This window comes from Macrobrachium rosenbergii, chromosome 55, assembly GCF_040412425.1.
Source record: "Macrobrachium rosenbergii isolate ZJJX-2024 chromosome 55, ASM4041242v1, whole genome shotgun sequence".
Taxonomy (NCBI): domain Eukaryota; kingdom Metazoa; phylum Arthropoda; class Malacostraca; order Decapoda; family Palaemonidae; genus Macrobrachium; species Macrobrachium rosenbergii.
Window position 1 is genome coordinate 37592743 of NC_089795.1, and position 19575 is coordinate 37612317.

A 19575-nucleotide genomic window follows, 5' to 3' on the forward strand; every position below is an offset into this window, starting at 1 on the left:
TTTAATTAAATGATGAGGGTTCTGCCTAAAAAGTGGTTGATCCCAAGACACCGACAGTAGAAAAATGCGGATTAGAGTCTGATGATGGAGGAGGGGGATAATGAAATGACCACAGCGGTAGAATGTCGCATGGGCAGTCTTCCCACATTACCTGTGGGAGAATCTAGGCTGACATTCGTCTCGCTGCCTAGATGAGTGGAGCCGTTTTAAAGGGAAATTCGACTACTACTACTAATATGACAGCGGAAGACCAAAGCCATACAATCTTGAGTGTTATGAAAGCACCATTCAAATTAAGTGGTCATTTCGAAATAGTTATGTCAGAAGTTTGAGAAAGAGAACATTTGTTAACGCAATCTTATTATTGACATTTTTGAAATCACTTCGACTTCTCACGAAAGATTTGAGAAATTACACATAATTCACTCTACCAATTCTCATTGTCAACATAAACAATCACCAAATAAGTAGACTCTCTCTCTCTCTCTCTCTCTCTCTCTCTCTCTCTCTCTCTCTCTCTCTCTATATATATATATATATATATATATATATATATATATATATATATATATATATGTGTGTGTGTGTGTGTGTGAATATCTATCCATCTATCTATATAAATATAAATATATATATATATATATATATATATATATATATATATATATATATATATATATATATAACCTCCGCCTGTTGAATATTCATTGGCTTTTCTTCCGATTCGCCCTGACTCCACTTCGGTGAAGGATGCCACTGCTACGTTTCATACATCGCTCACAAATATGGACCATCACTCAGATCCTTAGAACGGAATACCAAAAAACTTCGAAACTCAAAATGTGACCTGGAATTTCTACAATTTTGTGTCCTTAACCAAGGAACGCCAAATTTTGTTAAATTTAAATTATATACGAAATCCCTGTATAACACTCAATTTTATTCTGATTCCACTGTTACTTATCTCAATATGGAGATCTCTTGTAAACAAAATATTATTCATAAGTTGTCCACCACCACTAATCATACTCCCTTTCAAAGTGTTATTAACACATTATCTAACCTAGACCGTTACATTTTCACTTACCTGTTTAATAAATGTATCAGTTCCTTTGTTTTCCATGTCCAAGAGGTTCACCAGAGAAAACTATACAAAATAGGTGTCACTGTTCCGAAATTTAATCATGGCAATAAAACAGTGTTAAATTACTCCCTATCGAAACGAGAGGAATTCCTCCTCTCTCTTGGTTTGGATTTTGCTTTCCCAAATTACAGACCCTCGTTTATACAGTTCTTTGGTAGTCTGGAGTTCCTGTTTTCTAGATTGATCAACCTTGACCTCAACCTTGATGTCCCGAACTTTCGATCAAAACTTCAAGGCCTAGCACATATTATTATTATTAAAAACAGTTTAACCAAACCACTGAGCTGACTATCAGCTCTCATAGGGCTGGCCCGAAGGATTTGGATGAAATGACAGGTCTAGGCTAGAGGCCTAGCACTGGGACCTAATAGGTTATTTGGTAAGGTGATGAATGAATGAAAATGAAATTAAAAACTGCACAAAGGCATACGCTTTCATACTGGAACACACTCACACAATAAATACATTTACACTCACTAAAAAGGTATATTAAAATTTAAAATAAATTAAGTAAAATTTCAAAATTTACTTGTTTTAACATTCATTAGAGGCCTAGCACATAAAACGTGTTGTAAATTGTCAACGTACTGGGCTCCATTTTTAAGAAAAGAAGACATGAATATTCTCAAATCTCTTGCAGAAAACAAGAACATTATTATTACCCGTCCACATAAAGGCAAAGGAATTGTTATTCTTAATCAGGATGACTATATTACTAAAGTGGAAACGGTTTTAAAAGATAATTCTAAGCTCCAGAAGTTAGGGACTCCTGAATTTTGAATAACGTTTAAAATAAAAGACCGTATTAATCGATTACTGAAAAGTTTAATAGGCCGTGGCATTATCACTGAGAATACTTATCAGTCCCTATACAGCTCACGGTCATCTTATGGCCCACAAAGATAATGTTCCAACTCCCCCTACCTTAGCGTTTCATAATAACGTCAATTACAAACTGGCAAAATATCTAGTTACCAGACTTGCCCCCTTGGCTGAAAATTCTTACAGCCTTAAAAATTCATACGAGTTCAAAAATACTAATCTTGCTAAGGACTCGGATCTTGTTATGGTAACCTACAATGTTGATTCTTTATTTACAAATGTACATGTACAACAGACCACTGATATTATTTTACATAAGCTTTTTCCTATAGATGGGTCTCGTTTTAATGGTTTCTGTAAGAACGATTTCAGGAAAATTTTAGATCTAGCGGTGCGGGACACCGTTTTTGTTTTTAATGGTTCTTACTTACAAACTGATGGTATGGCTATGGGCTCTCCACTTGGACCCATCTTCGCCGGTATCTTCATGTGCTCGCTGGAAGAGCACATGCTTGATGCTTGTCCCTTTAGTTACCATCTACTATCTTATAACCGGTAATGTAGACGACACGTTTGCACTTTTTAGGAGTCAGTTTCACACTAATATCAAATTCACGATTGAACACGACACCAACAATCAGTTACATTTTTTTTAATTATATATATTTTAATAACACGCCCTCCTCAAGGCTTCTCCTACTTCTGTTTTTAGAAAAAAGACATTCACTGGTCTTGGTGCAAATTTTTATAGATTTTGTTCTCTTGATTTTAAGATTAATAATGCCTTATCAACCATGCTTCACGAAATTTGCTTTATCCTCTAGTTGGCAAGCTTTTCACAATGAAGTCACGTTCTTGCAAAAATACTTTAACAGCAACTGCTTTCCCACCCATTTATTCTTTAATCGCCTCCAAATTTTTAAACAATATTTTTGTTCCAAATAGCCTACTCCTCACGTTCCTAAATTACCTTTCTATTCCAGTCTACCTTTTATTCACGATACAACCTTTTATTAGGAACTCCAAGATTCAATATCCGGTCATCTCCCTGCCGTGAATTTTTAAATTTTTACCCATAAACCCGCTGAATACCGGTAGCCTTTTCAGCTTCAAGGACCTTTTGGACCCATTAATGACCTCGTGTGTTATTTATAAGTTTATTTGTCTTCGATGTAATCGAGGACCCTACATTGGACCGACACATAGGTTACTTAAGGTCCGAATCGACAGTCATACAGCCGTCAGCTAAAGAACTGGCACTAGACTTTCACATCCCGAATTTTCCAACGTAGGGATCATACCGATAAATGAAAATATTCCATTCAGTAAAAAGACTTTAAGGTTTTGGGCAGAGCCTCCAATCATCAGCTTTTAACAATTAATGAATTATTGATTATTAAAAAAACTGATCCCCTCACCGAACGCCCATGCCACGTCCACACCTCTTTATCTCTCGTGAACTGTTGACGTTTTTGGTCAGTCCTTCCTCTGCCTCCACACTCAACGGTTGGTCCTTACTCATACTTTTAGCTGTTGTTTTATTGTAACTCATATTGTGTATTTTAATATACCAATTTTATTGTAATTAATTAGTTATTATTACTGTAGCTTGATAACATAGCCTGCTGGTTGGCTTCGGAACGTTGCAACCGAATAAAATATGACTTCCTCGAACTGTTGCAAATTTCTGCCTTTATTGTATTGTAGGGTTTTTGAGAAACTCGCCTGTTGGATTTTCTTTCTTCTTCTTTCTTCTTTTTCTCTCTCTCTCTCTCTCTCTCTCTCTATATATATATATATATATATATATTGTAAATAAGGTTGAGAATAAATCAAACTTGGGTTTTCATTTCACAACCACCCATAGGTAACCTGAATGATTAACCTTTGTATTTTTCGACTATCACTAATATTTTTGCTAAATAATACCAACATGCCTAAACTTGAAGGGGACCATCACATCAGTTGAAGATTACTATTTCATTCATGCAAAAATTAGTTAAATGCATAAGGTGACTGTATAATGACTGTAACCTATTAACACTATTGACTGCAAAAAATACCATTCCATTGTATTTAAACAGAAAAATCAAGTTTCTCATCTTACACAATTAATCCTCCGTTGATATATGCCAAATTAAATGTCACGTTACCTGTTATGATCCAATGAAACTACATTCATGGAAAATTATCCTGGCTTAAGAATCATCTGATATGTTCATACTCTTACTGAGTATAAGTCTGTACAATGTACACCACAACAACTGAATAGCCAAAGAGAAGCTCATTACGATATCAATGGTCCTGCTCTGGCGCCAATTTACAGATATCAGCCAATCAACCAATCAATGTAGTCCTCAGTGTAGTGCAAGTGTCACTAACTGCTACATGGAACAAAGAAACTTCAAAGTTCTTCCGAGATAAGTACAAAATTAATGTTAAAATAAATAATAACTTAAACGTAAAAACAGCTTAAATCAAGAGCCCACAGTTTTCATGAGCTGTTCAATAAGATTTTTATAATTATTTCACAATTTTTGGGTAAATTACATTATTACAGCCCCGACATTGACGTTTGTGTGTGAAGCACGCGCCTAAGAGAGAGAGAGAGAGAGAGAGAGAGAGAGAGAGAGAGAGAGAGAGAGAGAGAGAGAGAGAGAGAGAGAGAGAGAGAGAGAGGGTATATACCCTTCCCTTCCGTAAAGCGAAGCAGATGTTTTACTTTTCCATGCCACAGGTGTTCTGGAGCCTATAGGCCACATCACTACGAACACCTGAGCTTGAACACCTGTGAGGTGTTAATGACAGGTATCCTAGTTCCCAAAACTCAACATTTTTTCTTTTTACTAGACGATATACCTACGTGATGTGTGTGTATGTAAGTATGTATGTATGTATGTGTATGTATGTATGTATGTATATACAGTATATAATATACACACACTGTATATACATATTTTATATACACACATATGTGTGCGCGCGCCCGTGTGTATTTATTACATACACCATTATTTATTTGCAAATATTATACAGCTTAATACTGATGTGAATGTACCTTGGGAACACCTTACACCCAAGGGGAAATCCAAGTGCTTCCGCACTGGCCAGGACACGAATCATGACCTGGTTCAGAAACAACGATAGACAGTAACTTCAACTACCCTACCCTGCTTCAAACCTTAAATGTCGTTAACCAGTCCCGAGCTAACCTATTTCGACACTAACCCCTATGCAAAATGAGGGTCCTTGGTTCAATCGACTCTCTCTTGCAATACATTCCTGTCGATGGTATCGGTGCATTAGTATATAGTTAATATACCTACAATACTATGCAATACAAATGACATGTAATGCAGAAGAGAGCATAAAAATTCATTGAAAAAAAAAAGCCTGAGGAGACGTTTATGCACCTTTACCAGACACGTGTCACCGCAGGTTCTCACAACCTCCCTCCCCAACCCCCAGCTCCGTTCCCCACAGACCGCGTACCGAAGAGAGGGGGGGGGTTCCCTCCCTTTCTCATCCGCGAATCAACACATGTTTTCGGCTATACTAAAACCGTCCTCAATTCATTGCAGTGGGACTAAATGTTTGCATAGATCACATGTTATGCAATAAGCATGTGTCAAGCATAGGGAACATACTTAAGTACAGGAACATACTGCTCTGCGAAGCATGCGAGTACCATGCTTAATGGGGACAGAAGCTGCATCCGGAAACATTTGCTTGAGAACCGGAAGGTTAACACCTTCTGGAGCCACGCCCTCTAATAGGAAAAGATGTGATGAAATATAAATATATATATATATGTATATGTATATATATATATATATATGTATATATATGTATATATATGTATATATATATATATATATATATATATATATATATATATATATATATATATATATATATATGTATGTATACACTAAACATGTGGAAGAGAGAGCTTTAACGCAACACACCAAAAATTCAGTCTAGAAGACATTCGTGACAAAGAAGAATCCTTTATACAAAAAGCTAACTGAACGTCAACAGTCTCTTAAAAGATTTATTAACAAGAGCTTCTTGAGGTACAAACACCACACACTAATCTGTGAAACTAAAACTACAGAACTATGCAAAGAAGAGAGCGAGAAAGCAGTTATTGACACTAAAAAGGAAGTGCCGAAAATACCGATTATGCTCGTGTAACTCAACGCTGACGACTTGGTTTCTCTCTAATTAACAATTCGCCACATATATCCGGTGTTGACGAAAAGCCCGTCGAGAGAACAGATGTTTGGCATAACATATAACGTGAGCATGTAAGCGCACGTGACGACACACACACACACACACAAACATATATATATATATATATATATATATATATATATATATATATATATATAGGTATATATATATATATATATATATACAGTATATGTACAGTAAACATGTGTGTGTAATTAGCACACGATAGGTGAATATCATACAACTCCTTTAAGTAGTTTCAATAATAAAATCACCTGAAAAGATATAATTCTGGAAGCGAACCAGCAACAAAGAGATCAAATTCAACAGAGTTTCGATGGAGCTCTGAATGCGTACTTTGGAACGAGATACAAAAGAGGCAAGTGATTACATTTTACGGTCATGTATATGTGGTTGGTCGAGACCGAAAAGCCATAAATACCTTGGCCACCGGACTAGATGATCATCAGAGGAGGAACATCACAGGAACACATGGTTTTGCCGACGCGTTTGTCTTCTCATCACTCAACACCCCAACCCCAACCCCTTAAACCCAAATCGCCCCTTCAGGCACACATACGCAGACATAGGAAGTCATCAGACCTCTTTCCGTCCCTTGCATTCTCTCCGGGAGATCAGATTTCCCAAATATGTAACAAATTATGGAGAGAGAGAGAGAGAGAGAGAGAGAGAGAGAGAGAGAGAGAGCAGACATGACCATGTGAGTCACTGTGGCGTACAGCCTCAAATGGCTACGCTAAATCTAAGCTTTTAAAGCTAGATCATCATTGTAAATATTAAGTTTCATTAGAGTTCCTTGAATAAGTAAGTTACAACAACCATGAGACTAACGTTTATGAGGTACCTTGGGGAGTTATGGCTAAAAAAAATATTTAACTAAATAAAAGGCACTGCAGCTAACCTCAAAATCCAAATAAATGTCAACATAAACAACATCAGGATGTCCTTGTCTTGTTGACATATCTAGGACAGCACGAAAAAAATGCTCCAATTAACTTGTGCTCCGAAGCGGAAGCACTGAATATAAAAATGTTATCTTATCAGCTTTACTCCAATTAAAATCTGAATATAAAGTGAACTTTTATGTCGAGAAAGGTCAAAGAGAAAGCCACCGTTATGATTTGCCTCCACAAAACCAAACGTCGCCCAAGAAAGAGTCTAATTCTGGTTCAGTTCCCGCAAGAATAGGCTGACAAAAACAAAGTTAAGAACTAAATAGCACGGAATTACATTACAACAAAATTACGCCCTCCAAAGAAACATACGACCATCTGCAGGTAGTGTTCTACATTCAGTTAACAAACCCCAGTTGACTCCAAAGTCTGCGGTAACTTTTTTTTTTCTATGGGATTCAAATTTACCTACATTCTTTCACTCGATGGGCTTTGCAATGTTCTATATCAACTTATTACAAACCGACTACCAAGCAATACCTTGCAAATAGTTGAAGCATGAAACCTCCTTAGTAACAATGAACCTACAGTACAAATGAAACGACAGAGGAAAGCTTCTTGTTTGAACATTTCGAAAACGAAATAAACAAATACATCAATGCTTACCTTCCATCCATATCAGCCATGTTGAAATTTTCCAGGAGCATGTTACAACAATTTAACGAGTCACTTCACAAAAATCGAGCGTTAACACTTTTATGGCAAGAACAGGTTGCGTTCTATATTTTTTCGAAGTCCTTTACGGAGAACAAAAATAAAAGTATAAATAAAATTAAAAGAAAATCACGTTATATTTTAAGGGGAAATCAGGATCTAATGATGATGCGATTCTTCATGAAGACCACTTGTTATCTTGTATGAGAAGATAAGAAAAAAGAGGAGTGGAACGTAAACGAGAAAAATGAATGACGACAACAATCACAGAGACTTCACGATTCCGCGCGAGTCCTTCTCCCTAATTGGACAGACAGCAGTAATGATACCAGATGCAGCACAGCAGACAGTGCTTTGCGTAATCAGAAAAAAATTGAAAAAGAAAACGGAGAGGAGGAGGGGGAGGAGGAGGAGGAAGAAGAGGAAGAGAGACAGATTAACAGCAGCTGGTTATTAAGCGGAAAGAGAAGGAATTCCTAAGGAAGGACGTTGTAGCAGCAGCAGCGATGGGAGGGCGGCGGTGGAGCGGGTACGGTGGTATGGGGAGTAACAACACACACACACGCTATATTAGACGAAGGCCTCTCCGAGCCGCAGCACACTGGCTAAATGGAGTGCCCTGGAAGGTCTAACTAACTGAGCACAAGAGTTTGAGTGAACTGGTTGCTTCTCCCCAAAGGTTCCAGGCTACAAGGCAGCGACCTCGGGTTTACCACGCCCCTCCCTCGATTGCACAGACTACCTTCCCCAGGCACCAGCCCCTCCTCTCTCCCTCTCCCATTTACCTCGCTCCCGTGTCCCCCAGCCCCCCACAACACCGGCCCGGGGGGAGGCCCGAGCTCCTCCCAGGCAGCGACAACGAAGATCCCATCCATGACTACTCTCCGCAGAAGCCACGCGCATTCATACGCACAAACACACACACATACATACACACACGTCGGTCTCTTAAGAATCAGAATGTGTTACATTAGCCCTAACACTATCACTATTCACTTACAAGTAGAACAATGCTGGGAAACTAATTGTAATATATATTATCAAACTAAGGAAAAAAAAACTCAAACTGAGAAACTGAAATATATACTGTACACACACACATAGAGAGAGAGAGAGAGAGAGAGAGAGAGAGAGAGAGATAATTCTAGCCACTGATCCGATTTGCTCATTAATCACAAGATAACTCTTTGCAGCAAGCCTGCGCCAGTAAGCGTAAAAAATCTTTTTCTCCGAATTCGGTCTTTAATCAGGTATTCATCAAAAAGCTTTTCAACTCCTTTGGTCTCGACGTCCTGTTACGCAACGCAGTCCAACCGTGGGTCATGGTCTATCAGTTAGATTAAGACAGTCCTCCCTAAAACACCTACGAATTACTATTTAAGAGCAATGAGGGAGTCATGGGGGCCATACGCGGTTAGCAAATCTGCTCATTAAGAGAAATGACTAACCGATACGAAAGTCATATAAATTAGGTAACAAACTGAAATAAACCAAGATATATTCGGGGGCGAGTGGAGCAATTGGCGAGGAGACACGTCACTTTCCTTTAAAAAAAGCTGATCTCTTGAGCGCAGGTCACATAACGGATCCGTTACAAGCGGGTGACTAGCATTTTTCTTTTACCCTGTCAATATTTCATCATGATACCATTCAAAAATCTAAACCTGCTGGCTTCACTTAAGGCTTCTCGTTTCTAGTACTTACTGTCTTTCGTTGTTCATAAATGCAAGTTTCTATTCATTTCAACCAACAGGTTCCAGTTTAACGCTCTTCATAAATAAACGTCTCCGGTTTTTAAAAGTATTTCGACCAACAGGATCCAGTAGAACGTTGTTCATATATACAAGTTTTTAGTTTTATTTTATTTCAACCCACAGGATCCCGTTTAACACTTCATAAATGCAAGTTTTCAGTTTTTATTTTATTTCGTCCAACAGGGTCCAGTTTAACGTTGTTCATAAATACAAGTCTCTATTTTTTTTTATTTCAACCAACAGTTTAACATTGCTCATAGATACAAGTTTTTAGTTTTTGTTTTATTTCAACCAACAGGACCCAGTTTAACGTTGTTCACCTATACAAGTTTCTAGTTTTCTTTTATTCTGATCAACAGGATCCAGTTGAACATTCATCATAAATGCAAGTTTCTAGTTCTTATTTTATTTTAAACAACAGGAACCAGTTTAATGTTGTTCACTGATACAAGTTTCTAGTTTTTCGACCAACAGGAACCAGTTTAATGTTGTTCTTAAACACAAGATTTTAGTTTTTATTTAGTTTCGACCAACAGGATCTGGTTTAACGTTGTTCATGAATACAAATTTCTAGTTTTTATTCTATTTCAACCAACAGGATTCAGTTTAACATTGTTCAAAAATACAAGTTTCTAATTTTCATTTTATTTTGACCAACAGGATCCAGTTTAACACTTCATAAATTCAAGTTTCTAGTTCTTATTTTATTTTGATCAACAGGACCCGGTTTAACACTTCATAAAGACAAGTTTCTAGCTTTTATTTCATTTCGACCAACAGGATCCAGACTAACTCTGTTCATAAATTCAAGTTTATAATTCTTATTTTATTTCGACCAACATGATCCACGTTAACAGTTCATAAATACAAGTTTATAGTTTTTATTTCAACCAACAGGTTCCAGTTCACGTTGTTCATAGATACAAGTTTTTTGCTTTTATCGTATTTCAACAAACAGGATCCAATTGTTAGTTTTTACTCTACTGTACATCTACCAACAGGATCCAGCTTAACGTTGTTTATAAATACAAGTTGCTGGGTTTTTTTATTTTGACCAACAGGATCCAGTGCATCACTGTTCATAAATACAAGTTTTTATTTTTTATTTTGACCAACAGGATCTAGTTTATCGTTGTTCATAAATAAAATTTTATTTTTTTTAAATTTTCACCAACAGGAACCAGTTTAATGTTGTTCATGAAAGAAGTTTCAAGTTTTTATTTCATTTCTACCAACAGGATCTAGTTTAAAATTGTTCATAAATTCAAATTTCTAGTTCTTACTCCCCTTCGACCAACAGGATCCAGCTTAATTTTGTTCATAAACCCAAGTTTCTGGTTCGTAAAGTTGTTCATTAAACCAAGTTCCTAGTATTTATTCTCTCTGGACCAACAAGATCCAGCAGAGGTCTTTTCATAAATCCTAGGTAATATTTCTTAATCTCTTTTGGCTAAGCGGATCCACTTGAAGGGCGTTCAAAGTTTTAGTTTTAATTTTGACCAATATTCTTGGAGGATAGGATTCATCTTAAGGCTCTTCATAAATCTGCGAGTTTCAAATTCATATTCTCTTTCGGCCAATAGGACCAAGCTTAAGGTTGGAATATAAGATTTATCCCAAAAGAACGAGCGCAGGGGCCTCTAAGGTCATTCAGCATTGACAGGAAAATTGAGATAAGAAAGGTTAACAGGATGAAAACCTCTTAGTTGCACTACGAGAACAATTGTTAGGAGATGGTGGAATATAAGATGGAAGAAAGAGAATATGAACGGAGGTACGGTAAAATGAGTGAAAGGGGTTGCAGCTAAGGGTCGAAGGGACGCTGCAAAGAACCTTAAGTAATGCCTACAGTGAACCATGTAAGGTGCACTGATGGCACTACCCCCTACGGGGATCCCAGCTTCAGGTTGTCCGTAAATCGAAGTTTGTAGCTCCTATTTCGACTAAGAAAATCCAGCTAAACGCTGTTAAAACCAGCAAGAGTGAATTTAATGTCAAATCCCGCCGCTCACTGATGGCTATAATTGCACCACTGCAAAAATCGCGGCAGCTCGTCAACCTAGCGGTCCGAAACCGAGAGGTTCAGAGGAGACAGGTACTCAGCCCCGGCTGGGGAGTTAAACAGTGGGACAAGCGACACACTGGCCACGTGTCACAGGCATTGGGACCTGTCCCCCACTGGCTGTCGGCCTATGAAACAGGAGATCAGCGCCTACCCTATGAGCCTACAGAGTCCCAGCAGGACTTTAACCTAATTGCGACGAAGCCCTGCGCTGAACGCTGATGCTACTATCAGTTATCAAGTTTATCAACTTGGAAAATAATATAACAAATGGCAACGTCAGTAGGAAAGAGCATCTTTATTTAACATGGTGATGAAACACCTGCGCACACAACTGCCACACAGCTGCGACTGTGCCTATCAAACATAGTAAAGACCAAACATCAACCACACAGTACTACAATCTATGCATCTGTAAAAAACCGATTAATAAATCACTTTCCTGACGGTCGTCAGGTTATTTATCTTAAAACAAGTCTAATATTAGTCTGCATTCTTTGTAATTCCCCCATTGTTATTAAACGTCCATGGGAAGCTAGTGACGTCATTCCTGTAGGCATTAGCAAAGGGTGGGGCTGACATCCTAGCTGCACCCCACTCCCTTACTTATATCCATTCCTTACATCTTCTTTAGAACTCCATCTGTGGGGTTTTCTCTCACTTCCATCTTTAGATCCTTTCACTTCATCTCCTTTATTTTCTGGATCTCTTTTATCTCGCTTTCCAACCACTCCAGCTTCCTCTGTTCACTATCTTCGGTGCTCAAAGGCCAGATGTGCTCCACAGTTTGGCATGGCAGCCTAGATTTTATTAATCAATTACTAAATCATCAGTATATCGTACCTTTCAGCTGCTTCTCTTTACTGATTCTTATCTCCACTAACAAAATTAAAACCTTTTTACTCTTTTGCAGAAGTTTCCCTATGTTATCTTCTAATTTACTTCCAGATATGTAATCGTTATCTTTTAGCTTTATTAATTACAACACTTGAATCTTATAAATCAGCCGTAGCTCCACTATATAGCATCCTTAACAAATGCACAGTTCTCTTTACAAGAAATATGCTTTCGATTCTAAGTTTAATGTTCTTTTATTTCTTTCTTTCTAACATTCTCTTATTTTCTTTCTTGCTAATGTTCTCTCATTATTTCTTTCAATCAGTAAAAAACACTTCAAACGATTTTTGTCATCCCTGGTCCGTGCACGACTTCATTACTATCTGTACCAACTTCATATACTTCGTTTACTATTGTCTATATATCAAAAACAAACATTCTAATTATTCTTAGACCTATGTTCCTTCACAACAGCCACCCCGAAAGTCTACAATTTATCACCATCACCAGCTATTTTATACAATTAAATTCTAAAGAAATGCTTCTGGGGGACATTTCAACCTGTATATGGCAATCCGATACTTCAAGTTATTTTCAGTACACACATAAGAACCTACTTACATGAAGTAGGCTGTCTTGTCTAGCTATAAATGAATCACTCAATATCTCAGTATGTCATTGTTAATAAAACATCCGAAGGCTTTTATTTCTGCTTTTATTTCTCACTTAGATTATCCCTAACCGTCCCTGTCCTCGTAAGTTCCCATGTGCAATCCATGTAGACAAGAGAAGCCACAGTAAGGGTTAAGAGTTTGATGATGGTCTTTCTCAGGCTTAGACACAACTTGTTTATAACCCACGCCATTTACTCTGCAGCCATGTTCTGAATACCACGACCTGTCACTCACCAGGAAGAATTTGTTTATTGCAAGTTATTACAAGGTTGACTACCCATGTCTAAAATAAAATCATTGTAATGAATTTCCTTCTTATGCTATAGTTGTTTTGCACTTTATTATAAAAGCTATTTTACACTGACGACAGGCAATCATTGGGAAGCTTTTCTGATGACTAAAACAGAATAACAACAAAAAAAGCAGGGCTTTCACAACCTAGGGAACACATTTAAGAGCCACAATTTTTCCACTGTGGTTTTCCAGCAAAGCTTGAACCATTCCAATCCCTTCTGTATCCATTAGAACAAACATGTGAAACAGACACATGTGCTATACGATTCGTAGTCACATCAAGGAAGTTAGGAAACGTTGGGTGTGGTCAGGCCGTAGGTAGGTGACCATCAAGCAGTGTCTAGTACAAGTAGGGCTTGCAATCTAATCCTGACGGTTCTTTCTAAAACTGGAGCCAGACTCAATGAGAGAACAAAAATTCATATATATATATATATATATATATATATATATATATATGGTATATATAATATATATATATATATAATACATTTCTAAAACTGGTTTCTAAAACTGAAATCAAGACTCCAATGAGAGAACAAAAATTTACATATATATGTATATAATATATATATATATATATATATAATATATATATATATATATATATATATATATATATATATATATATATATATATATATAATACACACGCATATATATGTGTTTGTGTATGTGCAAAACACGATTACTTAAAAAAAGCCTTCAGGACAAGCACAGTCACATGATGAACAAAAAATCTATCATACGGGGATCCTTCAAAACGACAGGCAGTCAACTTATCATCACTTACCTATCGACGTCAATTTCTATTCCCATTCACATCACCATCTAGGAAGCCCATTAAATATTAAGCAGGTGACCCTTCTACCGGGGCACCAGAAGGTTACGCAATAACCAGCGACGAGAGCTGATACCTTTTTCACAATCCTGGTTACCTGCAAGGACATAGCCTCTACCCTCCTATGACGACGCCTAATTTCTTAGCAATGATAATACCCAGGTTTCATAGTAATCAAGAATTCCGAAATTTCATAGCAATGAATTCCCAAATTTCACAGAAATGAAGAATTTCCAGATTTTACAGCAATGACGAATTCCTAATTTTCATAGCAATGGAGAATTCCAAAACAATAGCAATGAAGAATTCTCAAATGTCATAGCAATGAAGAATTCCCAAATTTCAGAGCAAAAATTATTACCAAATTTTATAGCAATGCAAATTCCCAGATTTCATATCAATAAAATTCCCAAACTCCTTAGCAATCAAGAATTCCCAGATTTCATAGCAATACAGCTTCCTGAACCTCATAGCAATCAAGAACTCCGAGATTTAATATCAATGAAAATTCCCAAATTTCATAGCAATAAAGATTCCAGAATTTCAGAGCAATAACGTTTCCCAAATTTCATAGCAACCGAGAATTCCCAAATCTCATGGTAATGAAAATTCCCAAATTTCAGAGCAATGAATTCCCAAATTTCGCAGCAATCAAGCATTCCCAAACTTCAGAGCAATGAAGAATTCCCAAATTTTATAGCAATGAAGATTCCCAAATTTCAGAGCAATGAATTCCCAAATTTCACAGCAATAAAGAATCCTCAAATTTCATATAGCGAAAAATTCCCAAATTTCATATCAACGGAGAATCCCCAAATTTCATAGCAATGAATTCACAAATTTCACAGAAATGAAGAATTCCCAAATTTCGTAGCAAAGAGGACTTCCAAATTTCAGTGCCCGATAATTCTCAAATTTGATAGCAATCCAGAATTCTCAAATTTCTTAGCAATAAATAGCAATCAAGGAATCCCAAATTTCTCGGCAATACATACAAAACAAGAAATCCCAAACATCATGGCAATGAAGAATCCCCAAATTACATATCTATGTAAAATTCTCAAATTTCATAGCAACGATGAACTCCGTGGTGACAGCCATCCCCACATACAAGCACAACCCTATTCCAACATATAATATAAAAAATGAAAAAAATAATAGATAAAAAACCACTATCAAACTTCATAACTGAAATGTGTTCGTTTGGTTTTTATAGCATTTTGTTCCATCAATGACATAAAACTTTGGATGTATTTGTGTCCATGGCAAACTTTACAATTGGCAAAAAAAATATATATGTGTGTGTGTATGTGTGTAACAATTTAACGTAACAATTTAATGTATATGTGTGTGTGTGTGTGTGTGTGTGTGTGTGTGAGAGAGAGAGAGAGAGAGAGAGAGAGAGAGAGAGAGAGAGAGAGAGAGAGAGAGAGATTGTAAATAATATTTTAATGTATAGCACAAGTGTGTGTGTGTGTGTGTGTGTGTGTGTGTGTGAGAGAGAGAGAGAGAGAGAGAGAGAGAGAGAGAGAGAGAGAGAGAGAGAGATTGTACTAAATATTTTAATGTATATACAAGTGTGTGAGAGAGAGAGAGAGAGAGAGAGAGAGAGAGAGAGAGAGAGAGAGAGAGAGAGAGAGAGAGAGAGAGAGAGAGAGAATGTAAACAAACCACAATTTTACTACAGAAGGAATGACCTACATGAAGTAAAATTTGAGCCTCATGAAAACTACTACTAGTTTTGTAGCACAGCATAACTATCGTTATTAAACCAGAATCTTCTCATATGAATGAATTTCACACACCAGAGTTAAATGTGATCGAAGAAAACAAACTGAATATGTAAAAACTACGTTAGGCGCCCATGACCTCCCGTGGATCTAACCAGAAATACTATTAAGAGCCTGTTCATTGCTTCCCTTCCAACACGCACGTACACTATCAGGCCACGCCCACCGCCCTTATCTCCCCTCTTCCTCCGTGAACCCCAACTACACCAAGGGCTATCAGGCGGGTGTACTAACCTTCAGTGTGCAACATCACAACAATGGACTGTATATCAACAGCTCAAACAAGACTAAACCAATTGCATACAAATATACTGTACAACTGCTGAACATACATACACACACACACACAATATATATATAACATATATATTATATATATATATATATATATATATATATATATATATATATATATATATATATATATATAATATATATATATATATATATAATATAGTGTATATATATATATATATATATATATATATATATATATATATATATATATATATATATATATATATATATATATATACATACATATATACTACACACACACACACACATATATATATACATGTATACGAAAACTGAAACGAAAAAATGTTAAAGGCATTAACAAAACAAAATTCCCAAAAGTTTACAATTCTGAAAAATAGACACAACGGGCCGTTGCCTGACTGATCACACTTTTTCACCGGCACATTCCAGTTGCATGCGGGATGCAAATTACATCGGAACCAACATTTCATGAAATTTTGAGCAAACTGACCATGAAAGCATAAAGCTTCTCAACGGGAAAAATGTTATTCACCAAACCGCTTTTTTTTCCTTTTCGTTATCAAAAGACAGAGAAGGATACGTGAAGGCCTATCAATATTTAGCTAGGTCACTAGCAAGAAAAGGTCATACGTGTCCTTTAAATAAAGCCATGCCAAACGACTAGGATAACACAAGGTAGGCGGAGAATCCTATGTTAAGAATTGAAGTTTCATGAAAGACAGCCTTGTTGCCCACGAGACACAAGTCATTTGCTTCAACCCTAAAAGCACTACGTGCGGACAAGTTTTCAGTTTACTCCAATTTTATTGACACTGTATTTTGGAAGTCTTTACCTTTTTATGACTTTCTAGTCTGAGAAATGAATATCACCACCTGTGGAGCAAGGTTTCTTGGAACTATTTATTCTATTCCTGGTCGAACCGAAATTCCTTTTTTGCCTGTCTTGGTTACTTTGGACAATGAAATACAGTTCCCATTCGAATTAGCAAAAAGAAATATATACCCTGGGATATAAATAATAAAATTTGCTTTTTTATGTTTCTTAATAAGCCTCAACCGTACATTAACGATGATCATTACTTAGTGAACTGAAAACTACACTACTTATAAACGCGACAGCAGACAAAATGACTGACGGGTTTCAGACAAGCTGCAGTTGACTGATACATACTTAAAGCATATTAGTTTCACGATTCTGTATGCAAGTGGTGTTGAAGTGCAACAGTAAAGATCTGAATGCTTTTGGCAAAGCTAATTTCTTCTAAATTAATCACAAACAAATGACATACTTTCCGTAGTGAATCTTACCAGCTGAGTAAAAGACGGACTGCTTCAGACAACATTCCGTAGTTTCATGGCAAACTTAACAGTAAACAATTTACTGATATCCTTTACAACTTAATCTAACTTTCCGTACGAGTACAGAAATTAACTCCATATACATCAGAGATGCAATCCGGTTATCTTCTTGTGATGCAGAATCCTTGCTACTCTACAGCATTCTAGGTCTGATTATGGAAATTTCTACCCTGCATAACAACTAACTACTATGATCTCTCTAGCGAAAGGCGAACAACAAACTGTCTCTGAATTTATACAAAAACAGCAAAAAGTTAATAAAATAAATAAATAACATTAACAAATATGGGCAGATTTACCTATATACCTAACATATCCCTAACCTCTCTCTCTCTCTCTCTCTCTCTCTCTCTCTCTCTCTCTCAGAGTCAACCAAAGCAAATTTCGAAGCCAATGCTCCCCTGCCATTAAAAAATACAGCAGAAATAAAAGAAATTAATCGATGAAAAAAAGTGAACATAAAATGACGACTGCAAAGGCATCGGGTCTGGCGAATCCTTATAAGTGACGAAGCGTTTAAAACGGAAAGATCTCAGAGAGGGCAAATACACACAATTACTCTTCTTGTTTTTGTTAAAAAGGAGGTATTTTTTCTCAGAGTCGCCTAAAACGAATGAGGGTCTACTATAGGATATTTTTAAGGTGCGAAAGCCTTTGGGATATAAAACGTTACGCTCTCTTCCATCTCAGATAGAAAGGTTTTCAGGAGTAAAAAAAAAAAAAAAAAAAAGAAGCAAAAGAAAATAATCAAAGCCCAGTCGTTGCAGAAGTGAAACAGGCGCCTAGATATATAATTAGTAACTGCCAATTTGCACGAGTATATGTGGGAAGATTGTCTGAAGGGTTTTACGATGTCACCTGATAAAAGATGAATACACTTTCTATAAAAAAAACTTTATATTTTCCTTGAAGCAGGTATATGAAAGAAATGAAATAATCCAAAGACTCCTGAAGAGAGATTGCAGCGTTGCAACTCGGTTGCACTTTGAGACAAGCCTTGCGACCAAGACCTTTCGTTGAAGGAATATGTATGCAAGGAAGAAGAGAGAGAGAGAGAGAGAGAGAGAGAGAGAGAGAGAGAGAGAGAGAGAGAGAGAGAGTCAAAGGGTGCAGGCAAGCTTCTGCTGCTATAACCCGATTAAGATTTGGCATAAATGCAATCAAGATGAAAGGGAACTTCCAGTAAAAGAAGCAGGGAAGAGAGCGGCCCCGCGCAAATCTGAACGAGCTACAAGAGGAAGCACTGTGAGATGAATGTAAGAGGTTTGTTTGTGTGTGTGTGTGTGTGTGTGTGTGTGTGTGAGAGAGAGAGAGAGAGAGAGAGAGAGAGAGAGAGAGAGAGAGAGAGAGAGAGAGAGAGAGAGAGAGAGAGGTAACTGCTACAAAGAGTGTGAGTTGCGAATTCTTAAATATTTATGTATATATATCAAGAATACCTACACAGAGGGGGAGAAGGAAAAAGAGGGGCAGAGAAAATTAACTGATACACAGACAAGGAATCGAGTAATCTTGAATCTGTCTCAAAAATCAACATGGTGAGTTAGCTCATCACAGAAAGTTGATAAGATAACCGCAGAAAACAGAGGGGCGCCTTGACTGACAAAACTGAATGCTAAGAGAGAAAGAAAGAACACAACAAATTTATAAATCTCGGACAACTGGAAGAAAGACAATCGGGGAGTAGATGCTTCAGAAGTGATATGGAGGATATAAGAGAGATGTCATACTGGTAATACCGAAGCTAAAACTCAATGTTGGAAACTTACAAATGCCGCTCTTTGGAGACTTTAATCTGTGCGGTGGCGAAATTAAATGAAAGAGCTTTTCAGTGAATATTAGTCAAACATCA

The 19575-nt window shown here is 36.9% G+C and overlaps 1 protein-coding gene across 37 annotated transcripts in view; it reads right to left on the reverse strand.

The window, feature by feature from the left end:
• Positions 1–19575, reverse strand: part of LOC136835120 (CUGBP Elav-like family member 2) — a 323150-nt gene that overhangs the window by 291210 nt on the left and 12365 nt on the right. For 8 of the 37 annotated variants that reach the window (XM_067098307.1, XM_067098300.1, XM_067098296.1 and 5 more), the window contains exon 1: positions 7786–7912. The exons of 2 other annotated variants lie outside the window; for them this stretch is intronic. In XM_067098307.1, the coding sequence (XP_066954408.1) occupies positions 7786–7826 (41 nt within the window). In that variant the 5' untranslated portion in view covers positions 7827–7912. Of the gene's footprint in view, positions 1–7785; positions 8155–19575 lie in introns of those variants that run through there. 27 more of the 37 variants (XM_067098301.1, XM_067098299.1, XM_067098297.1 and 24 more) reach the window with 9 other exon arrangements.